Source organism: Hetaerina americana, unplaced genomic scaffold (assembly GCF_022747635.1).
Source record: "Hetaerina americana unplaced genomic scaffold, ioHetAmer1.1.p SCAF_120, whole genome shotgun sequence".
NCBI lineage: Eukaryota > Metazoa > Arthropoda > Insecta > Odonata > Calopterygidae > Hetaerina > Hetaerina americana.
The window spans coordinates 358,772-384,492 of NW_027286293.1; the positions used below are offsets into that span (position 1 = coordinate 358,772).

The window sequence follows — 25,721 nt, forward strand, 5'->3', positions numbered from 1 at the left end:
TATCCTGTGATGGAATACATTTTTGGCGTTCTTCCTCATATTATCCCTAGTGATCCTTCTCCTACATGGCAAAGTACTCATTTTACTCCAGCTTAAAAATATTCAACTGTATACAGTGTTGCACCCAAAAGTGGTAGGACTAATTTTCTCTGGCGCGAACGGAGCGGTAGAGGGGGGTCTGCTTGGCAGAGTAAGGTGAAGGGGGCCCTTAGCAACAGACCGACACCAACCTCAGTCGCCTGCGGGCTATCGTTGAGTGAGAATACCGTTTTTAGTGAAGCAAGTTTTTTGTACGCGTCAAAAAACAAAATGAATCTGAATTTAGAGCAACGTTATTCCGTGAAGTTTTGTGCGAAACTCGGGAAGACGGTAACTGAGACCCTCGATATGATCAAGCAGGCTTATGGGGACACTGCCTTAAGCCGTTCCATAGTATTTGAGTGGCGCAAGTTGTTTAAAGAGGGTAGGGAGCTCGTTTAAGACGATCATCGCTCCAGACGGCCGTCGACGGCAAGTACCGACACGAATGTGGACAGAGTGAGGACACTGCTGAACACAGACCGACGCTTAACCAGTGAAGAAATTGCAGGCCAGTTGGGTCTGTCTGCATCCAACGTCCAACGCATTATTTCACAGGATTTGGCCATGCGCAAGGTGTGCGCCAAGATGGTGCCGAAAATTCTTCCATGGCGCGCTCGTCGTCAGAGAGCTCCTGGCCAAATACGGCGTTGCCACGTTGCCGCACCCGCCCTATTCTCCCGATCTGGCACCACCGGACTTCTTCTTCTTCCCCCTGATGAAAACACAGCTCAAGGGACGACGTTTTGACTCGATAAAGGCCGTTCAAGAGGCTTCGACGAGGGTCATCAACGGCATCCCCAAAGAAAATTTCCAGCGGGCGTACGGGGAATGGGAGCAACGTTACACTAAGTGTGTAGCAGCTCAAGGAGCATACTTAGAAGATTATTAAGTCGATGTAGACATATCGTCAATAAAATTCTTGTAAAAAAATCAGTCCTACGACTTTTGGGTGCGACCCTGTATTCTTATCGTGTTCTTTTTTATGCTGTAATGTATCAACTTGATATTGTATTCCCCTTCTTCTTCTGTTTATCACCATTCTATTTTTCCGAATGCCACACTGCTGTATTTTTTATCCAACCCTTCAATGTCTTTTTATATTTGATTTTTTATAACCGTAAAATAACACATTTTAATCTAATGACTTTCTACATTCTCGAACTGGCTAGGCATCAATTCAGCGGAGTTACCAGAGCTTTCCTCATATTCCGGATATCAGACTCGATCTAAATTATTAGCAGCACTCTATTTCCGCGGATAGTTTCAAATTATTTCTCCAAAACCAGATGACTGCGACGCATTTCCTCATCCATTCACTTTCTTGTGTGGTGTCCAATAACTGAAACGGCTACTCACTGGAGCCAATTATCATGATGCTATTTTCCCTCCACTAACTTTGACCTCCATAATGATAGATTTAATATTGTTAGTTTACTCAGCATTTGTCAAAAAAATCAACCACGTTTTCAAAACCATGGGTATGTTCGCATGAGAATATCCATTGGACAGGAATTCACTTTGAACCAATCCAAGTAATGGATATGAGAATGACCAAAAGTCCAATTCACTTAATTTTTTAGTAGTATTAATTTAGACAAGAAAAAACGTCACAAATGACAAGACAAATTTTAGTGGAAAGCAAGCTGAAGTGGTTAAAAAATATTTGATTCCATAAACCAAATGAAAAATATTGAAACCATTTGAGGAAAAGTTACATTAAATATGAAAAAAGTTGAATGTTTCAGACTAATGCTGATTATCAAACAAAGAAAAGTTAGGCAAAAATGTGGATTGGAAATAGATGGTATGGTGTGGTGAAATAAAATTAGTCTCCGACGTAACTTTATGGAATATACGCAACATAGTGAAAGGAGATAAGTACGTAGCTTAGTAATTCCACTCCCGGCTGAGGACGTCCAACGTCGAAACCTAGGTCATGTTATTATAAAATGCGTGTGGAATTACGAAGTTCCATATTTCTATTCAATAGGCAATATACATAAAAAAGGAATTAGAAATGGTTTGAAAGAAATTTAAATTAAGAAGCCAAAAGTTTTTGAAATGATAAAGGTAAATGAAATTGATAGAAATAGTGAAAGTAGATCAGCCAGGAAAATAATATGCTTTGAAATATTTTTCTCATGTTTTATACTACTCATTCCAAGGCATGCTCCGAAAATGAAAAATGAGCGTGGTGACTGAATCATTGCGGCGTAGGTAGGGCGTAATTTCCCACAAGTTATGAGAATGTGATTGATCAGTTAAAACATCGTAGGTATCCAGTCCACAATCGTTGCGCAAGTATGCCTTCACTGACTTTTTATTTATCTCTCTGCTCTCAAATTTTTATCGAAGAAACAAAGTCTCTCTTAAATTTTGGCGATGATAGCAGTGATGTGAGATTTTAAGTTTAACTAATTTTTCCAGCGTTCAAATTCTGGATATCTACTCATGCATCTCTTGTAAGAATGAACTCATTGTTTTAATAGTAACCATTTATAAAATTCAGCTTTTGAACTCCCATGTTAAACGCTTCTTGAAATGACCACAGTTGAGAATGTTTGAAATTATACCCAAAATATTCAACTATCCTGGCAAAAAAATCCATTTTGCAAATTCTAAGGATATATTTTATCGAAAATACATATTTTTTGCGAGGTTTTTGTAATAATAAGCACAAAATAAAGAAAACGTTTCCAGATTAATATATTCCAATTACTCGCTTCAGTGGTACATACACGTATACTAAAATTGGAACGACACAGAGAAGATTAGAATCGCCCCTGGACAAGGATGATACGCAAAATCATGAAGCGTTCCACTTTTTTATGGCAACAGAAAACAACCTCAATTTTTATTCCGAAGAATATAATGATGGAAATTATAGAGAATAGGAGTCCTGTAAACTATAGGAATCGGTCCAATCGGGATTGTTTCGGATCCGGCAGCGGGATAGGAAAGGCTTCTGCGGTCGTCATCTCACGACATCCTTGCAAGGGAAAGCCGACCGCAGCTGAACAGAAGTCGCTGAAGAGGAAGACAAAATTAGTTAGTATAAAAACTTGTAATGTTAGGACAATATTGAGGACAGAAAAATTATAAAATATTAAGCGAGGGTTGGAAAGAGGAAATATAGATATTTAAGGTTATTCGAGGTGAGATGGGAGGATAGCGGGGATTTCTGGAGAGATAATTATAGAATAATATACAGTGGCGGGGACGAGAGGCATGCGATGGGGCGATGGCGATGAGGTTGCCATAATATTGAATAAATAGGTAGAAAGAAGAGTAGTAAACATAGAACAAGCTACGGAGAGAATATTACTAGCAGAGATAAAAGCAGAACCGACGAACTTAGTCATTGTTCAGGTATACACTCCACCGAGCAATCATAAGAAGGAAGAAGTCGATAGGTTTTACAATCAGTTAGAAGATATAATTGCATGCGTTTCCGCAAGGAAACATTTGATAATGATGGGGGATTGGAATGCGACGGTAAGCGAAGGAAGAGATGGTGATGAGGTGGGGCACTACGGTTTAGGTACGATGAATGACCGCGGGGAGAAAGCTATTGAGTTCTGTTAGAGACAGGGGTAAGTCTTCGCCAACGCTTGGTTTAGAAACAAAATAAAGGCGAAAGTATGCATGAAATATTCTAGGTGACTCAGAAAGGTACAAGTTAGGTTATATTCTGGTTAGACATGGTTTAGGAACAGTGTGATAAATTCGCACAGCTTCCCGGGAGCGGACGCGGACTCTGACCACAATTTAGTTGTTATGAAATGTATCATCCGTTTCAAAAAGATAAGGCAGGGGCGGCGGGTTAGGAAATGGAATGTAGAACCATTAAATGGATTGACAAGGAAGGAGTACCAGCAGGCTGTAGAGAAAATCATGGATAAAGGTCCAGCTGAGTACTATCGCAAAAAAATGGGAATGTATCTAGAACGGGATATCGAAAGCCGCAAAATAAACAAAGGAACCGTTAATGGAAAAAGGACAAGGAAACCAAGAAAAATGGAAATGGTAGATGGGATAATGAAATGGAAGAATATAAATAAAGAGTTTGGCAAAAGGAAGTAAAAGGGCTAAACAATAATTTTATACGGGTGACAAATAAAGCAAAAGAAGCATGGTGGATGACGCAGTGCGAGGATATGGAAAGTTTGCAGAGGAAGGGTGATATTGGTGCACTATACTGCAAGATTAAATCACTATCGGGAAGTAAGAACAGAAGATCTGCGCTAACAGTTAGAGATAAGTCGGTTAAGATAATAGCGGACACGGAAAAGATCCAAGAGATTTGGATGAAATATATGTAAGCCCTGTATGGTAAAGAACTTAGGCCAACAAAGTTAAATATAGAAAGAGGACATGACGGAGAGGAAGATAACTAAGGTTCAGGCATATTCGACGATGAGGTAGAAAGGGCATTAAGGGAAATGGAATCAAATAAGGCCGTGGGAGTAGACAACATTCTTGCGTAAGTTGCTAAGAACCTAAATGACCAAAAGGTTTAGGAAAATGTGGAAGGAACAGTCTATATGATATGATTGTGAGATTAGTGTTAGTTCTTATTCCGAGAAAGATAAAGGCTACATCATTTGAGGACTACATAGCAATAAGCTTGATTTCCCATTCAGATAAAATTGTTCTCAGGACCATCCTATAGAGTGTAGGGCAAATGATTACTTAGGGGATGATCAGTTTGGATTTAGAAAGGGGAGAGGCATGCAGGATGCAATTGCAGTAATGATATCACTAATCGAGAGATAGGATACACTCAGGAAGTTTTCGCCAGTTTCCTAAATTTCGAAAGGACGCTTGATAGAGTGAATTGGGAAAAACTCTTGAGTGTACGAGAAACAGAAACAGTGTCGTATAACAGAAAATGGCAATATATTGGTGGGACAGGGGGCTAATCCGCAACCTGTACATGTCTCAGGCTACTCAGGTATGAGTGGGGAACGGAGAGTCCGCATGGGCAGAGTTAGGAAGTGGTGTAAGGCAGGGTTGCCCATTATCACCGTTGCTGTTCAACCTGTATGCAGAGGAAATGATTAAAGAGGCATGGGATGAACTGGAGGTAGGAATGAAAGTGGGCGGGGAATTCATAAAATCAGTTAGGTTTGCTGATGACCAAGCTTTAGTTTGTCAGATCAGCCAAGGGGTTGCAAGCATTGCTTAGTGAATTGGAAATTCAGTGCGACAGGTATGGGATGAGAATCAATATTAATAAAACAAAGGTTATGCGATTCTCTAGAAAGAAAAAGGCTAAGCTAAACATTAAAATAGGAGGGCAAAAACTAGAGCAGGTAGAACAGTTTACGTATCTCGGAATTGTTTTAGACTAACACGGTCAAAGTAGTGGGGACGCATGGAGAAGAATTGCGCTAGGCAAAGAGGCTTTCACAAGGAGGAGGGAGTTGATGGCAGGGGCGTTGAGTAAGGACGTTAAGAAAAGACTCGTTAAAACTTAAATACGGAGCGAAGTTATGTACAGCGTGGAAACGTGGTCACTGTAGCAGGATGATAGAAGTAGAATGGAGGATTTTGAAATGTGGGTGTGGAGAAGGATGGAGAAGGTGAAGTGGACAGAGAAGAAAACAAACGAGGAAGTACTTGGTATGGTGGGCGAAGAGAGGGGTTTGTTGGAATCCTAAGGAGGCAGGAAAAATGGATGAAGGCCGTGTTGATTGGCAGTGGGCAGTGAGCTGGGATTGTTGAAGAGTGTAATAGAGGGATAGAGAATGTTAGGTAAACGAGGAAAGGACCGGAACAGGATAAGGATGTTGGACGGTATGACAGGAGGAAGGAAGTACTCAGATGGAGAGAGACTTGATGTAGAGTAGGTTGCCGGAAAGTGTTACATTAGGAGTTACAAAATATATATTCGGTATTTTATCTTGACCGGTAGATAACTTAATAATAATAATAACAACAATAATAATACGAGGGTCATCCGGAAAGTAGTACTCGTTCGTGCCGCATGAAGTGCTGACGACGCGAGTAGCCGCTGGACGAGGTCAGATAGCTTCAGTGGCTTGTCTGCCTTCTCTGAGCCAAGTTGCGTGACGCTAGCATTGCCTGTGTTGTTTCTGTGATTGTTTACAATGTTTAAAAAAATTGAGAACGCCGCCAGTTGTGAAGTGAGGGCAGTGATTAAATTCCTCAATGCAAGAAACGTTCGCCCATGTGATATTCATCGCCAATTAAAGGAGGTGTATGGAGACAATGTAATGGACGAGTCGTCTGTTCGGCGGTGGTGTCGCAACTTCAACATGGGGAGGGGGAACACACACGACGATGAGCGTTCGGAGAGACCGTCTGTCATTACAGACCAACTGGTGAGCTCAGTTGACGAATTCGTGAGGAACGATCGGCGCGTCACAATTGATGACATCTGTGAGCATTTTCCCAATGTTTCTCGAACAATTGTTCATGAAATTGTTAAACACCATCTGCATTATGCAAAAATTTGTGCAAGATGGGTCCCTCGCGTATCTCAATGAGCTGGCGGCGAAGGACTATGCAGCAGGAATACAGAAACTTGTCACACGTTATGACAAATGCCTTAATTTGCTTGGAGATTATGTTGAGAAGTAGTTTAAAGTATCCTCTTTCAAATAAATTTTTTATGTTTGTTAATATTTACTTTTGTGTCTTTATTTCACGAACGGGTACTACTTTCCGGATGACCCTCGTAAAAACAATAATAATAATAATCCAAGTTTTAAATTGCTAGCTGTGCATATCACAAAATAAATATAAGACCTACAACTCGAAGACACTTCTGGGTCATGCATGTATATGTGACAAAGACATAAATGTGCCAACTTCTACGTTTTCTTATAGAAAAGAAACGAATTTCCCACTCTCCATCATCTAACCTATCTTTCATGGGAATACTCTCATTATTTGTCTATGGACCCTTAATTACTTGTTGGCCGTATCTTGATAGCGCCGGCACCTTTTTTACGCCCCAGTTGAGGTGATTTGCCATGTATCCCAAACCAGCATGATATAATCAAAATATTCAGCAGCTGGAATTCATTTCCCCTTAGTATGATAAAGTAATAATGCCAGCGTAGTTAACGCTACATCAGCCGAACAAGACAGCTAGTCATGTTAAATCAACTCCACTTGCCATGTTGCTACGACGCTATCAAGAAACTTATTCTTTAATTCACCCTTTAAAAAAACTTTTTCAACGAATCTTGAATATTTTTTCTCATTCCGGCAAAAAATTAGTTTTACTTTAGGAAAAGTAAAAATGATTTAATCTTTACTGATTAAAATTAACCCTATATTGATTTACAATTCATCACCGAGATTGAAATACTACCTTGATCAAAATGTTCCCGGAATAACCACCGTGTGGCGCTCCCATCGTTCCGATTTGAGTTCTGTTTTTTTTGTTAAATTGGTACATCTGTTGTTGATATTCCCTTTAAATCTTAGTGTCATAACTTGACATTTGCAAAAGTTACGTAGCCAAGAGTACATCTATCTCTGTGTGTGTTGGCGATTTTTTACAATTTCAGAAATGGATTTAAATTTGCAACAACGAACTTGTATTAAATTTTGCGTAAAAAACGGATTTAGTGGCGCACGGACGTTGGAAATGTTGGAAAAGTGTTTCGGCAACGATTCTCTAAAAAAAACGGTCGTTTACCAGTGGCACGAGCGGTTCAGAAGTGGTCGTGAGTCAATCGAAGATGATGAACGCAGTGGCAGACCATCGACATCGAAAGTCGGTGAAAAAATTGATAAAGTAAAAGAAATGTTGGTCAATAACCGCAAATTAACCATCAGAGAAATAGCGGAGGACTTGAACATTGCCTATGGATCCGCCCAAGACATTGTGGTTAATGATTTGGGTTTCCGTCGTGTAGCAGCAAAGTTGGTTCCAAAAGACCTCAATTTCATGCAAAAAAGAGACCGTGTTGACGTCGCAAAAGACATGATTTGCGAGGCTGAATCCGATCCCACATTCATCAAAAGGATCATTACTGGAGACGAGACGTGGGTTTATGAGTACGACACGCAATCCAGACATCAGGCAAGTGAATGGCGTTCACCAAATGAGCCGAGACCAAAAAAACCACGTCGTTTTCAGTCAAAAAAGAAGGCAATGCTGACGGTTTTCATGGATTACAACGGTGTAGTGCATCATGAATTTTTGCCAGAAGGCCAGACAGTAAACAAAGAGTATTATTTGGGCGTTATGAGACGTTTGCGTGAAGCAATTCGCCGAAAGAGACCAGAAATGTGGGCAGAAAACTCGTGGATTTTGCACCATGATAACGCACCGTCGCACAGTGCTATCATTATTCGTAATTTTTTCACGAAAAATGCAACAAATACCATCCAACAGCCACCGAATTCACCTGATTTGGCTCCCTGTGACTTCTTTCTGTTCAATCGAGTTAAAAAACCATTACGGGGAACGCGTTTTAGCAGCCGAGAGGAAGTAATGGAAAAATCGCAGGAAGCACTGATGGACATACCGAAAACCGAATATAAAAAATGTTTCGAGGATTGGATCAAGCGCTGGCATAAGTGTGTTGCAGTCGATGGGGATTACTTTGAAGGGGACAATATAGATTTAGATGAATAAACTTGTATTTTTAATTTTCTGAATAAATTCCGGGAAATTTTTGATCAAGGTAGTATATTCTTCTTTCGCCTGTGACGTTAACTCTAAAATTTAAATTTGGGTCATCTCGCAGTTAATACTTATTTAGTAAATATAAGAATATTTTAGCATTTTCAGTCACTAATTCGATGTTTAAAAAACCAAATTATTATAAAATTAATGCCCTCACGTTTACATGCCTTAGGTACTTAAGAATAAGCGTTGACTGTTTTATGACAAATGCTAAGCGAATGAGCGGTATCGAATCTAATCTATCTAGCAAGTGGTCAAGGCATCAGGATATAAAAGAGGGTATATCATAAATAATTGGTGAGTCAGGAGTAGCCATTTTAGAATCTGGCCATCCTAGTGGAAAGAGAATGGAAGAGGAAATTCGTCGCATTAGGTGCTGTCGGAGAAAGTATTTGAGAATATTTACGGAAAGAGTACTTCTAACCCTGACCCGAGCTCAAGGTAATTTTTATTAAGACCCGAATCATAAGTTAAAGTCCGGTGGCTATGTAAATATGCGGATCCATCGGTGAAGGGTGAAGACTGACATATTCGTCTTGGCATGTCATTGTTGCCTTGTTATTTGACTTCGCCAACCACTTCATCAGAGCACTAGTCCCTTCAGAATAATATGGGATATTCAGAAAAAATATTTATAATGATGATGATGTAAAAAATGCGTCTAAAAAATAATTAGTTGTATTTAAATGCATGCTCTTCCACTAACCTTATGTGTTTTGCTATGATAACCCATTCTTTCCGAATGACCTCATTCATGTTCTGTTCATCTGTTTTTAAGTTTCCCTTTCAATCCCTCGTCCCTCTCCGCGGGGGCAAATTCCTGCTACCTGCAGGGTCGCATTCCCTGCCTTTTACAGACTCTTTGGGGGAGAGTATTCTGGTGCATTTTCATGTGGTGTTTCAATTTCTTGCTTGTTGTGTCCTGGCTTCCGTGTTGTAGGATGGCTTTCGTGCTGCATCATGGGGTGCAGTTTTTTAGTTGTTTTGGGGTATATGTGTTTGCATGAGTATTGGATGAAGGGATTTTTGCATGAGTGTGTGCGCTGCTGTGGGTGTAATTTTCCGTGTTGTTTTTTTGCATGTGGTATTTTTCCTTTTTACGGTTGGTGACCTAACACCCCCCGCCACACGCCCTTGTGGCGGCTTGCGGAGTATTATGTAGATGTAGATGTATTATCAAACAAAGGGTGATGTATTGCGTAAGATTTAAATTTCTGCAATCTAAAAATCGGTATGTTTCTGCCAAAACGGGAGAAATCATCCTTTGTCAAATGTTAACGAATACATACGATTGTGGGAGGCTTGAGGGAAAGAAAAATTATCCGTGACTGGTACATTTGTCAAACTTCTAAGGTGTGTGCGGTGGATGGATAGTCTAGATGTGCAATGACAGGAATTAAAATAATGATGTGATTAACAGGCTACTTATCCGTAGCCTTTACATTTCTCACGCCGCTCAAGTCCGAGCGGCATATAAAGAGTCGGAATGAGCAGTGTTAGAAAGAGGGGTACGGCAGGGGTGTCCATTATCATTCGAGCTATTCAACTTACACGTGGAGGAAATGGTGTAGGAGACATAGAGAAAACTGGAGATAAGAATGAAAGTAAATGGATTTATTAAAAGATAAGTTCGCGTATGATCAAGCTTTGGTTTGCCAAGGAGTTGCAAACTTTGCTGAGGGCATTAAAACGTCTCTGCCATGGCTGTAGGAAGAAAATCAATGGAAGTAAAGCTAAGAATTACGGATTTTTCCGGAAAGAGAAAGGCAACAATTAGCACTAGCGATTGTAGGGCAACAATGAGAGCAAATAGAGCAATTTATCTGGCTTAGCAACTTTTTGATATAAGTTGTTCAAAGTAGCAGTGCCATAAGAGGAAATGCGTTAGATCAAAAGGTTTTCAAAAGAAAGAAAGAATAGATGATAGGAACGGTGAGCAAGTGTGCTGAAATAAGACTCATTAAAACTTTGATGTGGAGCGTGGATCTGTGCGGCGCGAAAATGGAAAAAAGAAAAAGAAACGAGGAAGAACAAAGGCATCGTATGAGAGGTAGAAGAGAGTATTGTGGACAGAAATGAAAAGGAGGCAGGAAAAATTGATGCAGAGTATCTCGATGGGATTGTAATGACTATGATAGAGATATATCAGGTTGTGTTTAGTTGAGAATAGAAAATAAATTTACTGAAGACGCAGGCAGGATGGCCAACGAAACGGTCGTCATCCGAAGACAACCAACGCGGATGGAGAACCCGGAAATGCAGAGACAAGCAGTTCAAAGCCGCGGAAACCTTAGTTCGAAATAAATTTACTGTTGCTCAGCCTTTTTCCGTTTAAACTTATCCATACGGTACTAATAATAAAAAGTACCAATAATAAATATCAATCTGTGACAATAGAATCAAGTGAAACAAAATGCATATGGTATAAGTAAATTTACATTGCAATTAAATCGGTAATATTATTTAAAAAGAATTCTTTTCATTTCATGAATAAAAATAGTTAAAACATGGTCCTCAAAACGTTATCTGAATTTCATGACCATCTATGATGAATAAAAAATAATGCAATTACATGTATGAGCGACGTCCTCCATTTAAGTGCATGGAGGACGTCGCTCAAAACTGTTTATCATGTTGGCAGGATTAAATCCTCGGTAAAACCAAATTAATCATGTAAATTTTTAAATTCGTAAGAAAATATTAACTTAATCTAGGCTTAAATAGATCTCAATCGACCTAACGCGATTAGTGGGTCAGCTCTGAGCGGACAGGGATTCCATTTCATCTGCTTGTTGAGAATTATGCCGGAGAGCAAACGTGGCCCAACAGCTGAGTGGCCTCTCCCCGCCATTCCTTCCTTTCCTCCGCTCGCATCAGTCTACTCCCTCCACGCGAGTCCTTCAATGGTACCCCAGACAGGGGATACCCCGCCACCCTATTGCAAAAACCCCATTTCACTCGTTTCAAACGTTTACGGAATAAACTCGCTCTCAGTGCTACGTGGTTATTCTTTAGCAGCTTGAATAGTTCTCGCTGGCTGAAAGCAACATCAACTCACGCTTCAAAATTGAGGCAAATGATTTTCTGTGGTTACTTTAAAAAAGGGCGTGGATCATATTATGAAAATAATAATTTTTCCGAATCGATACTCACTTTCCTCAATGGCTTCTTAAATATGCTAACTTATATGCTAGCCAACTTAAATAAGCTAACTAACCTAGAGTATGCTGCCAGTATATGGGATTCTCAGGAGATAAATTTGATATCGGAATTAGATCGAGTTCAGCGGAGGGGGATAGATTTGTCGATCATTGTTATGGCCAACGCAATAGCGTAACTACTTTGCTAGAAAACTTGGCTGGGATTCCCTTAAACAGCGGCGTTTACAATATAGATTAAACATATTAAAATCGTTTGAAGATGGGTCCTTTTCCAATGGCATCAAGAACATAATGCAAACCCCAAGATATTACGGGCGGAGGGATCACGAATATGAGATTAGAGAGAAAACTGACGGGTTTAAATGGTCATTTTTTCCAAGAACAATAAGAGATCAGAATGCTTGTATTCGAAATCCCCGAGGAGTCAGCTTGACATAATAAGTATTAACCTACAGGGTAGGGACTGCGCATAGTTTTATTTTTTTGCAGGTTCCCCCCACCTTTCCCCATCCAGTTGAAAAACCCTAACCCCCTCATCCCTTACCCCTTTCTCATGGTGCTGCACCCCCTGCCACACACCACCTTTTTGGTGGCACGCGGGGTATTGATGTAGATGTAGATATGATGTTTTAAAAACTCAGTGGAAGTCTTCTAAGACCTACACTGGGACATTTCACGGATTTCTTGCAACTTATGGACGAGCATTGGTTTCCATGTTGTGTTTGTTTCATGGAAAGTCCGAGAGTTCGAATATAATTATGCAAGATTACGTAATCTATTATGGAAACAAAGCAAGCAACTAAATCCATCATTAAAGGTGTTCATTTATTGAACAAATATTTAATGATGTTGTATCCGTACACGCTTCATAAATGGCAAATCAATTAGTCCTTCGCATTCTATCACATAGACTTCACCAACTCTTGGTGACTCAATTTGGGCAATGCAGAAGAATTGCTCCTACTCCAGAAAACACTGAGCAAATAGACGTCGGGAAGTTTACATCGACAACATTGTATTTGGTTGGAATCGAGCGAGGATAATCAGATTTTGATTCCCATCCCCGTGTACATTTTGTTTTGCGGGTGGGGTGTGAGCATTTTACTGCCGGCGGATCATGTTTCGATAGAGGACTCAGCGTGGTTGACTGATCGACCGTTGTAACGAATTGGAAGTGGAGGAGAGGCAGAAAGTGGGTCCCCAGCGACGGAGAGCCACTCTAAATGTCACCACTCCACCACGCCCATCGGTCTTACCACAGCCGCTCCGCGGTCGGCCTTCCTCCTCCCTTGGGCTCCCGTCACTTTCTCACTTGATGAAAGTTTAAAGGCCTCGCCAAAAGTCATAAAAGGGTAGCATTCTTTATTATTAGAATCAACGCGGCGATGTTATAAGTTTACGTTCCATTCTTTTTCCTCGATTTTAGGAGAATCAGTCATTCCCACTTCGAATATTGAAGTGACAATACTCCGAGAACATTTTTTCTTTCCCCAAAATAATAGCATAATTATTTTGGCATTGCAATATCTTCGGAAAGAGTCGACGCACACTTTGACCTTTTTGATTTTCGGTAAGATTTGGTCAAAAGTGGGCGCGCGAGGCTAAAATTTCAGAATGCTATTCATAGATGCACATATTCAATTTTCATCGTAAGAGAAAAAAGCAATATGTGATAGCAATATATAAGTCTTTACAATAATGTCATACGTAATTACTTAAAAATACTTATATCATAACTTCAATGCAATATTTTTCATGATTAAAAGACAATAGAATTTTATTTGACCTCGTACTTAAAGAAACTGGTTACCTGTCTCTTTTGGATTCCCTCCTGGTGAAATGAGGATACGACTGTTAAGGAAAGAGTGTCATCAATCAAGGTTTAAGAGGACGCCTTAATAGCTTAACTGGCTAAATCACTCGACCAAAACTAAATTCGCTCAGACACTGAGGGTTTTGCGTTCGATTCCCGGTAAAAGCGAGTAATTTTTACAATCTGAAACTGTTTCATTGAAATGCATATTAGCGGATGACTCCATTAAAAGTCACTGTTGCGGTATCTTCCGCAGTTTCTTTGAAATTTATTGCTAATAGAATAAAATTCATGAATTTACTCATGTGTGTCCTAGCTTATGCATATAAAAAACAGATCTAACGAATTTCCCCTTCATAGTGCTTTTTTTCAGTGACTAAATACACTATTTTTTCCATCCATCCATCAAATTACTGTTTTTCTTTACCAAAGTTTACGCATGCTCACCGTAACCTCATTGAGAATGCGTATTTACTTGCTACACCTGAAACCCGTTACTCAAAGTTTTAAGTCAATTTGCGAGTCCTTAGGGAAAAATCATGTTGCAACATAAACGGCTAATACTAGGAAACTTTGTAATTACAAGTGATATTCCATGCATATTACCCATTATCTTACGTTTTATTAAAGATTAAAAGAAACTTTAAATTGCCCGATAGCTTTGGGCAAAAACTACAGATCTCTCATGAGGTTACCGACAAAATTTATGTAATAACAATCCCAAAAGGCGATACTCAAGTTCACATACTTCGGGCTAGCCAATGTTAGGTCTCCCCATCAAAGAAAAACGCTAATCATCCTTCAATAATCAAATGAAATTGAAGAGTTAGGACTTATGCTCTCGTTTGCCAGACTCGCCCACGACGCAACGGAACTAAAACTCTAAAAATCTTTCCTTCTGGTAGAACACGTAGAAGTAGGTTGGCAATATTATTATAAATACACATGTGCTAATAGACACTGTCAGGTGGCACACAAGTCCCAAACAATTGCAAAATATAATACATAAAACCAGACAAACACAGATCTCTTTAACAAAACAAGTGAATCCCCATCCCATTTACAACCATTAACCAGCAAGAAAAAAAAAGATACATAAAAAAAAAATTAAGCTATAACATATAATACCATACACCACACATAAATCAAATTTTTACATATATACCTTACATCTATTCTTAAAAGTATACACTCTGTTAGGAAAGGGCTCGAATATTTTTGCAGGTAAGGTGTTCCACTCAACAATTGTTCTATTTAGAAATGAAAATTTTTTTTTATTTGTCCTCTGTGCCCGGCATTTTATCTTAAATTTGTGATCATTTCTGCCTATGAAATTTGGGTTCCCCGCCTCTTTCCTAAGATCTGCCCAAGCTTTCTCCCCCTTCAAAATTCGGAACATTCCACAAAGTCTGCTTACTTTTCTTCTAGATTCTAGAGGTTCCCAGCCCAGCGTTTCTAGCATGTCAGACACACTCTCCATCCTCCTATGCTTCCCCAGTACATATCGGGCAGCCTTTCTTTGCACCTTTTCCAGTTTTTTAATATGACCTTCTTCATGAGGGTCCCATACAAGAGAAGCGTACTCTAAAATTGGTCTTACTAGGGTCTGATAAGCCTTCTCCTTGGTTGCTCTAACGCTCCCTTTTAGGTTTCTCATTACCCAATGAAGAGTTTTGAAAGCTTTCTTATAGATGTACTCCACATTTAGCCCCCACCCTCAGTCCTTAGTTAAATATACACCTAAGTATTTGACAGTATCACTTCTAGGAATGACATTTTCTGAGAATTTATATTCCCTATGGTTTCCATTTACCTTATTGCTAAAAGTGATGGATTTGCATTTGTTAACATTAATATCCATCCCATTTTTTGTCACCCAATCAGCCATTTTATTAATGTCCCTCTGAAGTTTGTCACGGTCTCTGTCATTTTCGACTTTCCTGTAGATAATACAGTCGTCTGCAAAAAGTCTTAACTGAGAATTAATATTTATTGGGAGATCATTTATATATATTAAAAACAATAGCGGGCCAAGTACGCTTCCTTGTGGGACTCCCGATGTTACCCTTGCTTTTTCAGAATACACTTATCCTAATTTTACCCTTTGTGTTCGACCTTCCATGAAATTTCTGACCCAAGAGATTACTCTTCCATCTGTGTGTAGTGGCAATTGGCCCATCTTAAGCATTAAGCGATCGTGGTCAACTTTGTCAAAGGCTTTTGACAGGTCGACTATTATAGCATCCACCTCTATTCCCGCATCCATAGAGTCGAACATTTCTTGGCAGAACCCTAATAGCTGAGTTTCACAAGAGTGCCCTTTTCTAAAACCGTATTGGCGACTATACAACCAATTCTCACTCTCCCACAGGTCCCAGAGATAATCAGCCATTATCTTTTCTAATAGCTTGCATACAACTGATGTCAAGCTTACCGGTCTATAATTATCAACTAGTGCCTTATCTCCTCCTTTGAAAATTGGCGTAACATATGCCTCCTTCCAAGCATTTGGCAGGGCATTATTGTTTAAGGTAACATTGAATAAATGATTTATATAATTTGAAACTACACTACCGCCCAATTTAAGCAAGTCAATTGAGATACCATCTGGCCCTTTTGATTTATTTGCCCTCATTTTCATAATTTTTTTATAAATTTCTGCGCTCGTCGTTTTAATACTTTTGGTATTTAATATTTTTTCGCCTCCTTGTTGACTCAGAGATGAATCTACAGGATCCTTTTTATTTACCATAACCTTAAATACACTTGCATACCAATTATTAAACGTATTAGCCTTTTCCTTATCATCAACGATTAGTGTCCCATCCTCTTTTTTTAAAGCTGTTATGTTTTCCCTGTTGCCTTTCCTCCTCCGGAGGTACTTGTAAAATTTATTTCCATTATCTATCCCGATTATTTTCTGTAGAAAACTATCTTTGGCTATTTTCTTTTCTCTATTCAATTCACGAACTAATTTTTTGTAAATTATGAGCCATTCCGAGCTCTCGTTCCGTTTTTTGTGAATCACTCTCAGTTTTTTCTTCAAGGATCTAATTTTGCGGTTGTAGAATTCTGGATCAGTATTTTCTTTAAGAATTTTTTTCGGGACAAATTTATTTAATCCCTCCTCCATTATCCCCTTAAATGTTTTCCAGATTTCTTCTACATTCTGCCCACCACTTACCCATTTTGAATATTTTTCCCTTAAAAAGGTCTGTAACCCTTCCCTGTCACCCCGTTTATATTGCCAAACTATCTTTTTGTTTACTAGCCCCTTATACTGAGCCCTCTCCCAGTTTAGATATATACGCACAGCTGAATGGTCACTTATTCCCGGAAGGACATCGACTTCCCCTACCCACTTTTTCGGTCTCACAAGTATGACGTCGAGGATGTTTCCCCCGCGCGTGGGTTTTTCCACCATCTGTACAAAACCCTCCTCGTTTATAAGACGACTAACGATTTCTTGGGCCTTCCCACCCCCCACCGTGACCTCGTCTGCCGACCATTGAATACCTGGAAGGTTCAAGTCCCCCGCTATGAGGGTGTGATCCTCAGGGTTAGCCGAGCATATGTCTGCTAATACCTCGACTGCGTACATCCCTTCGTTGGGGCTTCTGTACATAGCAACTATTTTTAAAATTTTCCCTCCATTCCTACCTTTAACATGAACACACATCATCTCACAATCATCTCTTACCCATTCCAATGTACTTATTAGGTTTTTATCTACACATATAAATATCCCCCCTCCACGACCATCCCTATCCCTTCTGTAAACTGACAAATTTTGGGGAAAAATCTCGTTTGACATAATATGATCACTTAGCCACGACTCCGTACCTATCACAATATCCGGATTACATGCATCAACTAACGTCTCGAAATGGCATACTTTATTTAGAATACTTCGGCAGTTTACCTGCAAAACTATTAAGCCCTTACCTTCCTTTCCTTCGGTATTGCGAGGTCCACCTCTTGTGCCCATTACAGGTTTCTACATCTCTACATCTACATCTACATCTACATCTACATCTACATAATACCCCGCAAGCCGCCGCAAGGGCGTGTGGCGGGGGGTGTTAGGTCACCAAACGTAAAAAAGAAAAATACCACATGCAAAAAAACAACACGGAAAATTACACCCACAGCAGCGCACACACTCATGCAAAAATCCCTTCATCCAATACTCATGCAAACACATATACCGCAAAACAACTAAAAAACTGCACCCCATGATGCGGCACGAAAGCCATCCTACAACACGGAAGCCAGGACACAACAAGCAAGAAATTGAAACACCACATGAAAATGCACCACGAAACACTCTGCCCCCAAAGAGTCTTTAAAAGGCAGGGAATGCGACCCAACGTTGCAGGTAGCAGGAATTTCCCCCCGCGGAGAGGGACGAGGGATTGAAAGGGAAACTTAAAAACAGATGAACAGAACATGAATGAGGTCATTCGGGAAGAATGTGTTAATATAACAAAACACATAAGGTTAGTGGAAGAGCATGCATTTAAATACAACTAATTATTTTTTAGACGCTGAGGGTGGCAAGTGGAATTTTTGCTATCTATAACCCTGCAGTTGCTATCCCGTATTGTCCGTGGGAAGGAGTCCTTGAGTCGGCTAGTTCTGGCATCTATTTCCCGAATTTTATATGCATGACCAATGTATGTAGGAGTACGAATAATTTGCGAGACCTCGGTGCTGAAACATGCGGATCTAAATTTATTTAATAATTTCAATCTTGCATTGAATCGTCTCTCAGCCAATGATTCCCACCCCAAATCCATGAGCATTTCGGTGACGCTTTGCGTTTTATCGTAGGAATTTTTTACAAAACGGGCTGCCCGGCGTTGAACCTTCTCAATTTCCCGAATGAGGCCTTTTTCACTCGGATCCCACACGCTGCATGCGTATTCTAAATGAGGCCTTACAAGAGCGTGGTAACAACGTTCCTTGACCTTCGAGTCACTTTTGCCGACAATGCGTCTAATGAATCCCAATCTTTTATATGCTTGACCGCAGACTTTACGTATGTGAGTCCCCCAAGTTAAGTCTTTTGTGAATGTGACACCTAGGTATTTTACCGTATCAACTACTGCTAGGTCACCTCCAGCTAATTTGTAAGCAAATCCCGTTGATCTTTTAAAGAAATTTACCACTGAACATTTATTATAATTTAGAGTCAATCCCCAGTTAGAACACCATTTAGTAATGCAACCTAAATCCTGCTCTAGAATAAAACGATCCTCATCCCCAGATATCTCCCGATAGATCACCGTGTCATCCGCGAACATCCTAATTTTACTTTTCACTTCGCGGTTCAAATCGTTAACAAAAATCAAGAAAAGCAACGGCCCGATCCCTGCTCGAGCCCTGGGTTTCCCTGCTCACTGAGCTTTAGTGCGACATTTTTAAACAGATTTGACAAAACCAGGGATCCCTTCCTGTTTAAATGCACTCCATCGCGGCCCAAGTGTCTATCACCGACCCAACAATTCGGGTCCACAAATGTCAGACTTTGTTGCACGCAAACCCACTCTATTCCTTCGTTTATGGCGTCAATTCTCTTCCAATGTATGTCCCTTCTACGAAGAATTCCACTAATAACAATTTGAGCACTTTTGAACTTATTTTTGGCCGAGGTCGCCAAATCCCAAATAAAACCGATTAGATGGTCTTCTGACTTAGCACTTTTTACGTCATTTGTCCCTACGTGAATTATGACAACACTTTCATCACCATCACTAGCCATATTAGCTATTTTATTGTCCAATTGTTCCACTCTTATCCCCGGAAAACACTGAACGCCTCCATTGATACTATCGCCACAATCTCCAACGAAACGTATTATGGAATCACCAAATATTTTCACTTTGGGTGGCCCTGGATCACCAAGAGACCTCCCCTCCCTTGACACTATGACCTCCCTCATCGGAAGCACTTCCCTCTTCGGTCTCACGTTTATCCTATCCTTCCTTCCATCTCCTCGCTTCTTTGGCTGCTCTCTCCGTAGGATGCTTTCCCGTATTCCTCCAGCCCGATCGGCATCCGCGTCACATGAGCTTGTTCCACTTCTGGTCGGCCTTAAATCTTCCGGTTTCCTCTTATCACACCTTCGGACAAAGTGGAGATCATCTTCGATTTGCTGTTTCACCCGCCGCCTCATCTCTGTTAATGATGCTTTCAGTTCCTCATTTTCAGCGGAAAGACTGAAAATTGTCTTACGAGCGATGTTTAAATCCGCTTGCAGCTTTTCAATTACCTCCTCTTTTTCTTCTAAACCTCTTCGATTCTTCTGACTTTCACACTTACTGCACTGCCAATTATCACTCACGCAATCCTCCAGTTTACTCTTAGAGCAATTAAAGTGGTACCAAGAGCAACACCCACTACACTGGACTCCATTTCTCAATTTTCTACGGCAAATAATACACTTTACATCCACCGCCATGCCCTTTCCCATTTCGCCCAAGAGAGTGTGCCTTCTAGCGGTCACTAATCCTCTCGAGCGGTCGCTAATGTGCTGCTTGAAAACACGTCTGTCTCCCTTGAGGGTCCGTGAGTGAGTATTATATAGCAATATATTCTCTCGGCAGTGGATCCGCAATCTCCTTGAAATATATTTTGATGACTATTCCCAGTTCAGGCAAAGGTAAACCTTCACGAATCCAATACCAAAAACTGAAAACCTATTGCCTCAACAAAGGGTAACACTCAAAATGTTTCCATAGTTTTAGGTTAAAAGCTGAGTTTCTCAACAGTTTGTACCAAGGAACGTCTAATATTACCAAGTCGTATGAAGTTCACAGAATAAATTTTTAACAAAAGTGCGTTAAGATCACACAACCCCTAGACTTCATCAATCAACACTTCATTTGAGGAAATGAAATACAATCAAATGCACTAGGACTCACTTACATAACAGTATCATAAAATTTGAAGCAAGTATGAGAGGATATGTTAGAATCGGAAAGCAGCAAATTTATCAGCAATGAGCAAGCAGACCGAACTTCGATAGTAAACTATTTTCTCGTGGATGAGCTCCTTCAATTTAAGTTACCCTCCTTGACGTTCATTATCACAATTTGTACTCTAGCTATATCAAATCACAATCATTTCGATCCCATTTCTCGATTAATGAATTTGGTGAAACACCGTAATGAGATCTAGTTCTTGAATTTCTCAGAAAATGCACCCAATAATCTGAAAATGCAATGATTATATATGCATAGGGAAAAAATTTAAAAAATTACGATCTTTTGCCGCTTAATCGCCGATGGCTAGAGAACAACACCATCGCTGATATTCAGAGGCACACCGGAAATATGGATGTTGTTATAGTCTCGTGCAGGGTTAGGGAACCTTTTCATGACTGAAGGGCTAATTTAATGCCATAGAAGAATAATAAGGCAGCATTCCAGAGGCTTGAATTAAATGCACATGAGAATTCGCCGCTATGCTATAGTTCACCACATGTGCCACCAGCCGTGGATGATTTTCTTTGTGACTGTGTCCACTTTTTTACATTTTGGTTCGTTAATTTTTTGACTCGAATAAATATAATAAAAGATGAATATTAGGAAACTTACAAAAATAAATGTTTTAGTTTGACAAATTTTTGTGTTCATTCCAAACTCTGCATTAAACGGCAACCAATATTACGTATTCTCCACCCTTGAGATATTTAGTGGAGCTAATGCATGAAAGATCGCGTATTATGGGTGAGGTGTTGCCGGATAAAGTCTTTTTAAATGCCAGCCTTGTTGATATTGTCCTTGTGTGAACCTCGGGGGAAATGGAAAGGTGATAGTGGTAAAGGAACTCCCCCTCAAACCCCGATTATGTTAAAGCTGCACGCCTTTGGACTTACTTCGGGATGATTTTTAACTTCACCTATCAAAATCCCCCATAGGGTTGGACACTGCTTTTAAATATAAAACTGAAAAATTAAAGTTAATCGTTGCGTTTAAACATAAAATAATAAAGTTTTAATATCACGGAAACACAAATACTACTATTTTAAATCCTCAGAGAAATTTTAAATGACACAAAAAGCCAAATCTTTTACGAGAAATAGGGGATTTGGGGATTACACAGATTATGACTTAAAGCATTCGGTGTGGCTAAATTGGGAGAGTTGAATAGAAGTATTTAGAATGAGGAAGAATGCAGACGTAATAGATTGTGCATGCAAAAGTAAAAGAAAAATTATCGAAAAATTAAATAAAATTTCGCGATGACAAAAAAGATTGATTTTGCGATGGATACGTTTACATATTATTTCAATAAAGCAGTTATTTGAAATGAAAACAATAAAAAAACTCAAATGCAACAGGAAGACTGCGCAGGAAGATGGGAGGTTATAATGAGTCATTTGTGACAGAAAATTAAATCCAATGCTATTTTTTGAAGTATAAAGATTTTAACTGTTTAAATAGCTCGGCCATTATAGACCGGAGGGTCCCGGGTTCGATTCCCGGGCTAGGCACTCTGGGCACCTGCAGCTCCACCCAAGCTAAAGTGATTTTTCGGGTACCAGATCTTCCTGGGAAACCATAACCGGCACAGGGAAAGGAACTGGCCCCCCTACCCTGATGTGTGAATTTCACGCGCCGTATAGGGCTTAGCACTGGATGAATTCTGACATCACCTACCAAACCGACCTTCGGGTTGATTACTGTGTTTATGGTTTTTTCATGCAAGCACATAAAAATATGATTATATATATATATATATAATGATTAGAGACAATGGAAAAAGAAACAACTATATAATAGCTTCGTTGAATTTTTATTATGCTTGCTATTTAGGAAGGTTTCTAAAAATAATAGCACATGTATTTGTGCATTATTTGTAGCAATATATGTCATGGACAATTAATTATTTCTAAAAAGTAGTTTTTACGATATTAATTGAAGAAAGTTTGGCATAAGTGAACATTTGTGTAGGTGCTATAATAATTCCTGTTGCTTTATGTCTCATAATTATTTAAAATTAATATCAAATAAAACTTTATTGAAAATAATATAATCCACATTTGATAAAAATATTAAATAATCGCAGCTGATGTGAGATATTACATGTAGTGAGATATTTGATGATTATAACAAAGAGGCAAATCAATGGGGATTGATTCGCAACGGATAAAAATGTGACTGATAGTATTAAAAATCATTTAAATCTAAAGTGTCGCCTAAGGTTTTTCATGTAAAGACACTCTCGCATTAGTAAACAGAGCATTTCACTTTATGTTATGGCACCATTCCCTTCATAGCCATGAAAGTGAAATAGAATATTAAATATACATATCTCAATAATATTATCCAAACGCGAACCATGCCTAATATTTTTTGACGACCTTGGAAACAAAATTATGATGATACCCGAAAACTATATTGCTGAACCAAAAATCATTTTCAACAATTATAGCACGAGCAAGGAAAGTAAATGTTATTACTCCCAAATAAATGATAAAATGTTTTCCCTCTGCTACTAGCAAAGTTATACGAAATATATAAGGTAGAGAGATACTAGGAATATCAAAATCGTGTTTGTTGGCAACTCTTACTTTTCCTCGAATCCACACCTCCCTTGTGGACATCAGTGACCAGATGGTAATTGCATTGTAAGATAATAATCTTCTATTCTGCGCTCTATATTTGCCAGTTAAGTAAACGACACTACCTCGAAAAATATTAGAGCAGATGTGGAACCATAGAAATGGGATAACGGATTATATTTTGCAACAATTCGGTATTCTGCATCTTATTTCTCTTTAATTTTGAAGGAATCTATGGCACGTCGATATTGTTTCAAATTATATTATTCAAAAATTCTTTCTCGAGGATCTACGATATCATTGTCAACTATATTATCATTCAAATACTCATTTAGTTGTAGCCTGGGTCCATTTAATGATAAATTTGAAATTTTAGAATATAGCGCTCCGATCGAAATGCTCAAATAATATATCGAGTGTTCAAATTGTGATAAACGGCATTCGAGTAAAACTTAATAGTAATAAAGCAATAATAATAATAATGACAACAATAATAGCTTACGAAAATCTCGTAAAATTTTACCAGGATTGTCCTATAATTTACCAGTGATATATTCGTATAGAATGGGAATTATTTAAATTTGAGTGGATTTGAAATCACTTCCTCTACATCACTTCGCCTCTATTGGTAGAAGTAATGCACTGACATGTTCTCAAATTAGTAACAACACAAAATATTTATCAGAATTAGTGCTATGAAATTATTATTAGTCAAAATGGGAATCAATATAATTAACTTATTTTATTTTAGACAACCCCAGCTGTATATTTGCTCACCTCAAACGAACCACACTACTATCAACTGTACCGTAGTACAAATATACAACCTATATTGTAACCGCAATATGTAACAAAAGCGACTGCCCGAGGTCATTCATTTATTTTTAGGTGCGAATTCTTGTTCTCACATGCTCAACCACGCAGGACACGTCAATTGGAGCCAGTCTCGCACCCAAATCATTGAGTGAGGTTAAATCATAGATTTCCGGCGCCCTTCACGAATTAGGGTGTCCCAAGTAAAGCCTGGGGGGAGGGGGTGAGGCTGTGAAGGTGGACATTTGGGCCGCCGGCGTGGGCGGACCAGAAGCTTGGGCCGGCGCTCTACCGGCCCCATGGGGAAAGCGGGACCCCCCGCTTTCCCTCCCCCGCGACCGGACACTCACCTTGCTCGGCGACCCACCGGGTCTCAGCATCTTCCGGCAGCACTTCACGTGGCTCTCTCCGGGGAACTTGTGGACGGCGTCCTCGGGGCGGGGTGGGCGCCGGCGTCGCGGGGCCATGCAGCAGCCCACGACGTCGCCCCACGCCGAGCCCCGCTGCCTCCCGGCCGAACAGCCGGGGGACTGGGGGCAGGGGCCCAGGGAGTCAGCCGCGCCCCCGCCCTCCACGTCCACGATCCCGAGGCGCCCCGGCCCCGCCCCCGAAGAAGTCTCCCGCAGGAGCGAGAGCAGCTTGGTTGCCCCGCCGGCGGGGGGGCCCTTCGACGCCGCCGTCTCGCCCCGGGCGCCCGCCTCGCCCCGGGCGCTCGCCTCATACCCGACGGTCGCCACGTTTAGGGGGCGAGGAGACGGCGGCTGCGGCGCGGGACTCGCTCTCACTCCTCTCCCTGCCTCTCTTCCTCCGCTTCCCCGGGAGCCGTGAGGTCGCGCGCCTGCCTCAACTCGTGCACCACGGCGTGCGGTCGCGCGCTACACACACACCTGCCCTCCGATCACTAGGGGCACCGTATGCGCCTCTCTGGACCCCTACACCCACCTTCCCCCCCTCGCTCCCTCCCTCCCCCCTCGCCCCAGCCACGTCCCCGCTCGAGCCATTTCCCGAGAATTCCCGGCGTGCTCCCCCCCTCGCTCGCGGTCCCCCCGGTGAAACTGCGGCCCGGCGCCTGCGCGATTCCCTCCCCACCGACGCTCAGCCCGGCGTCTCCCACGCGACGCACCCCCCCAACCCCCCTGCCGGCGTCTTGGAGCTATTCCAGCGGCCCATCCGCCTGTTCGCCCCTTCCCCTCTCTTAACACGTCCCCCCGGGCGCATCCCCTCCCGTCCCATTCAAGGGGGACCCTCCCCTCGGCCCCTCTCGCCCGAACCCCCTCCGCCGCGTCCCCCTTCCCCCCGCACTCCGACTGTTGGCGCAAGTAGAATATTTGCAGAGCGTAGAGAGTCATACGGCCCTTTTCGCCGCCACCACCGGTCTCGACAAATGAATATCGATTGCCGCGAAGAATACTCGAGGAAAGCGTAATGATGGAGCGGGGGATAGCGATCGCGGGATGTTAGAACTCGTCGAAGGATCATTCACCTTCCACTCTCAGAGTTCACGATGCGCTGCTTTTTCAACTCGAGGACAAGGGGATGTTTAAAGGGCATGCCCAAGCCATCATCGCCATTTAAGATATGGGGCCGTGCATCTCGTCCCTGGACTGATTA

At 40.8% G+C, this 25,721-nt stretch overlaps 1 protein-coding gene and 1 pseudogene across 1 annotated transcript in view; one reads left to right on the forward strand and one right to left on the reverse strand.

Moving 5' to 3' along the window:
- LOC139685923 (uncharacterized) overlaps nucleotides 1-24,577 on the reverse strand; it is a 124,343-nt gene extending 99,766 nt beyond the window's left edge. Inside the window, exon 1 of the mRNA XM_071583054.1 lies at nucleotides 24,461-24,577. Coding sequence (XP_071439155.1) covers nucleotides 24,461-24,577 — 117 coding nt within the window. The remainder of the gene's footprint in view (nucleotides 1-24,460) is intronic.
- LOC139685929 (U6 spliceosomal RNA) lies at nucleotides 2,809-2,909 on the forward strand (annotated as a pseudogene).
- Nucleotides 24,578-25,721: the final 1,144 nt, after the last annotated feature.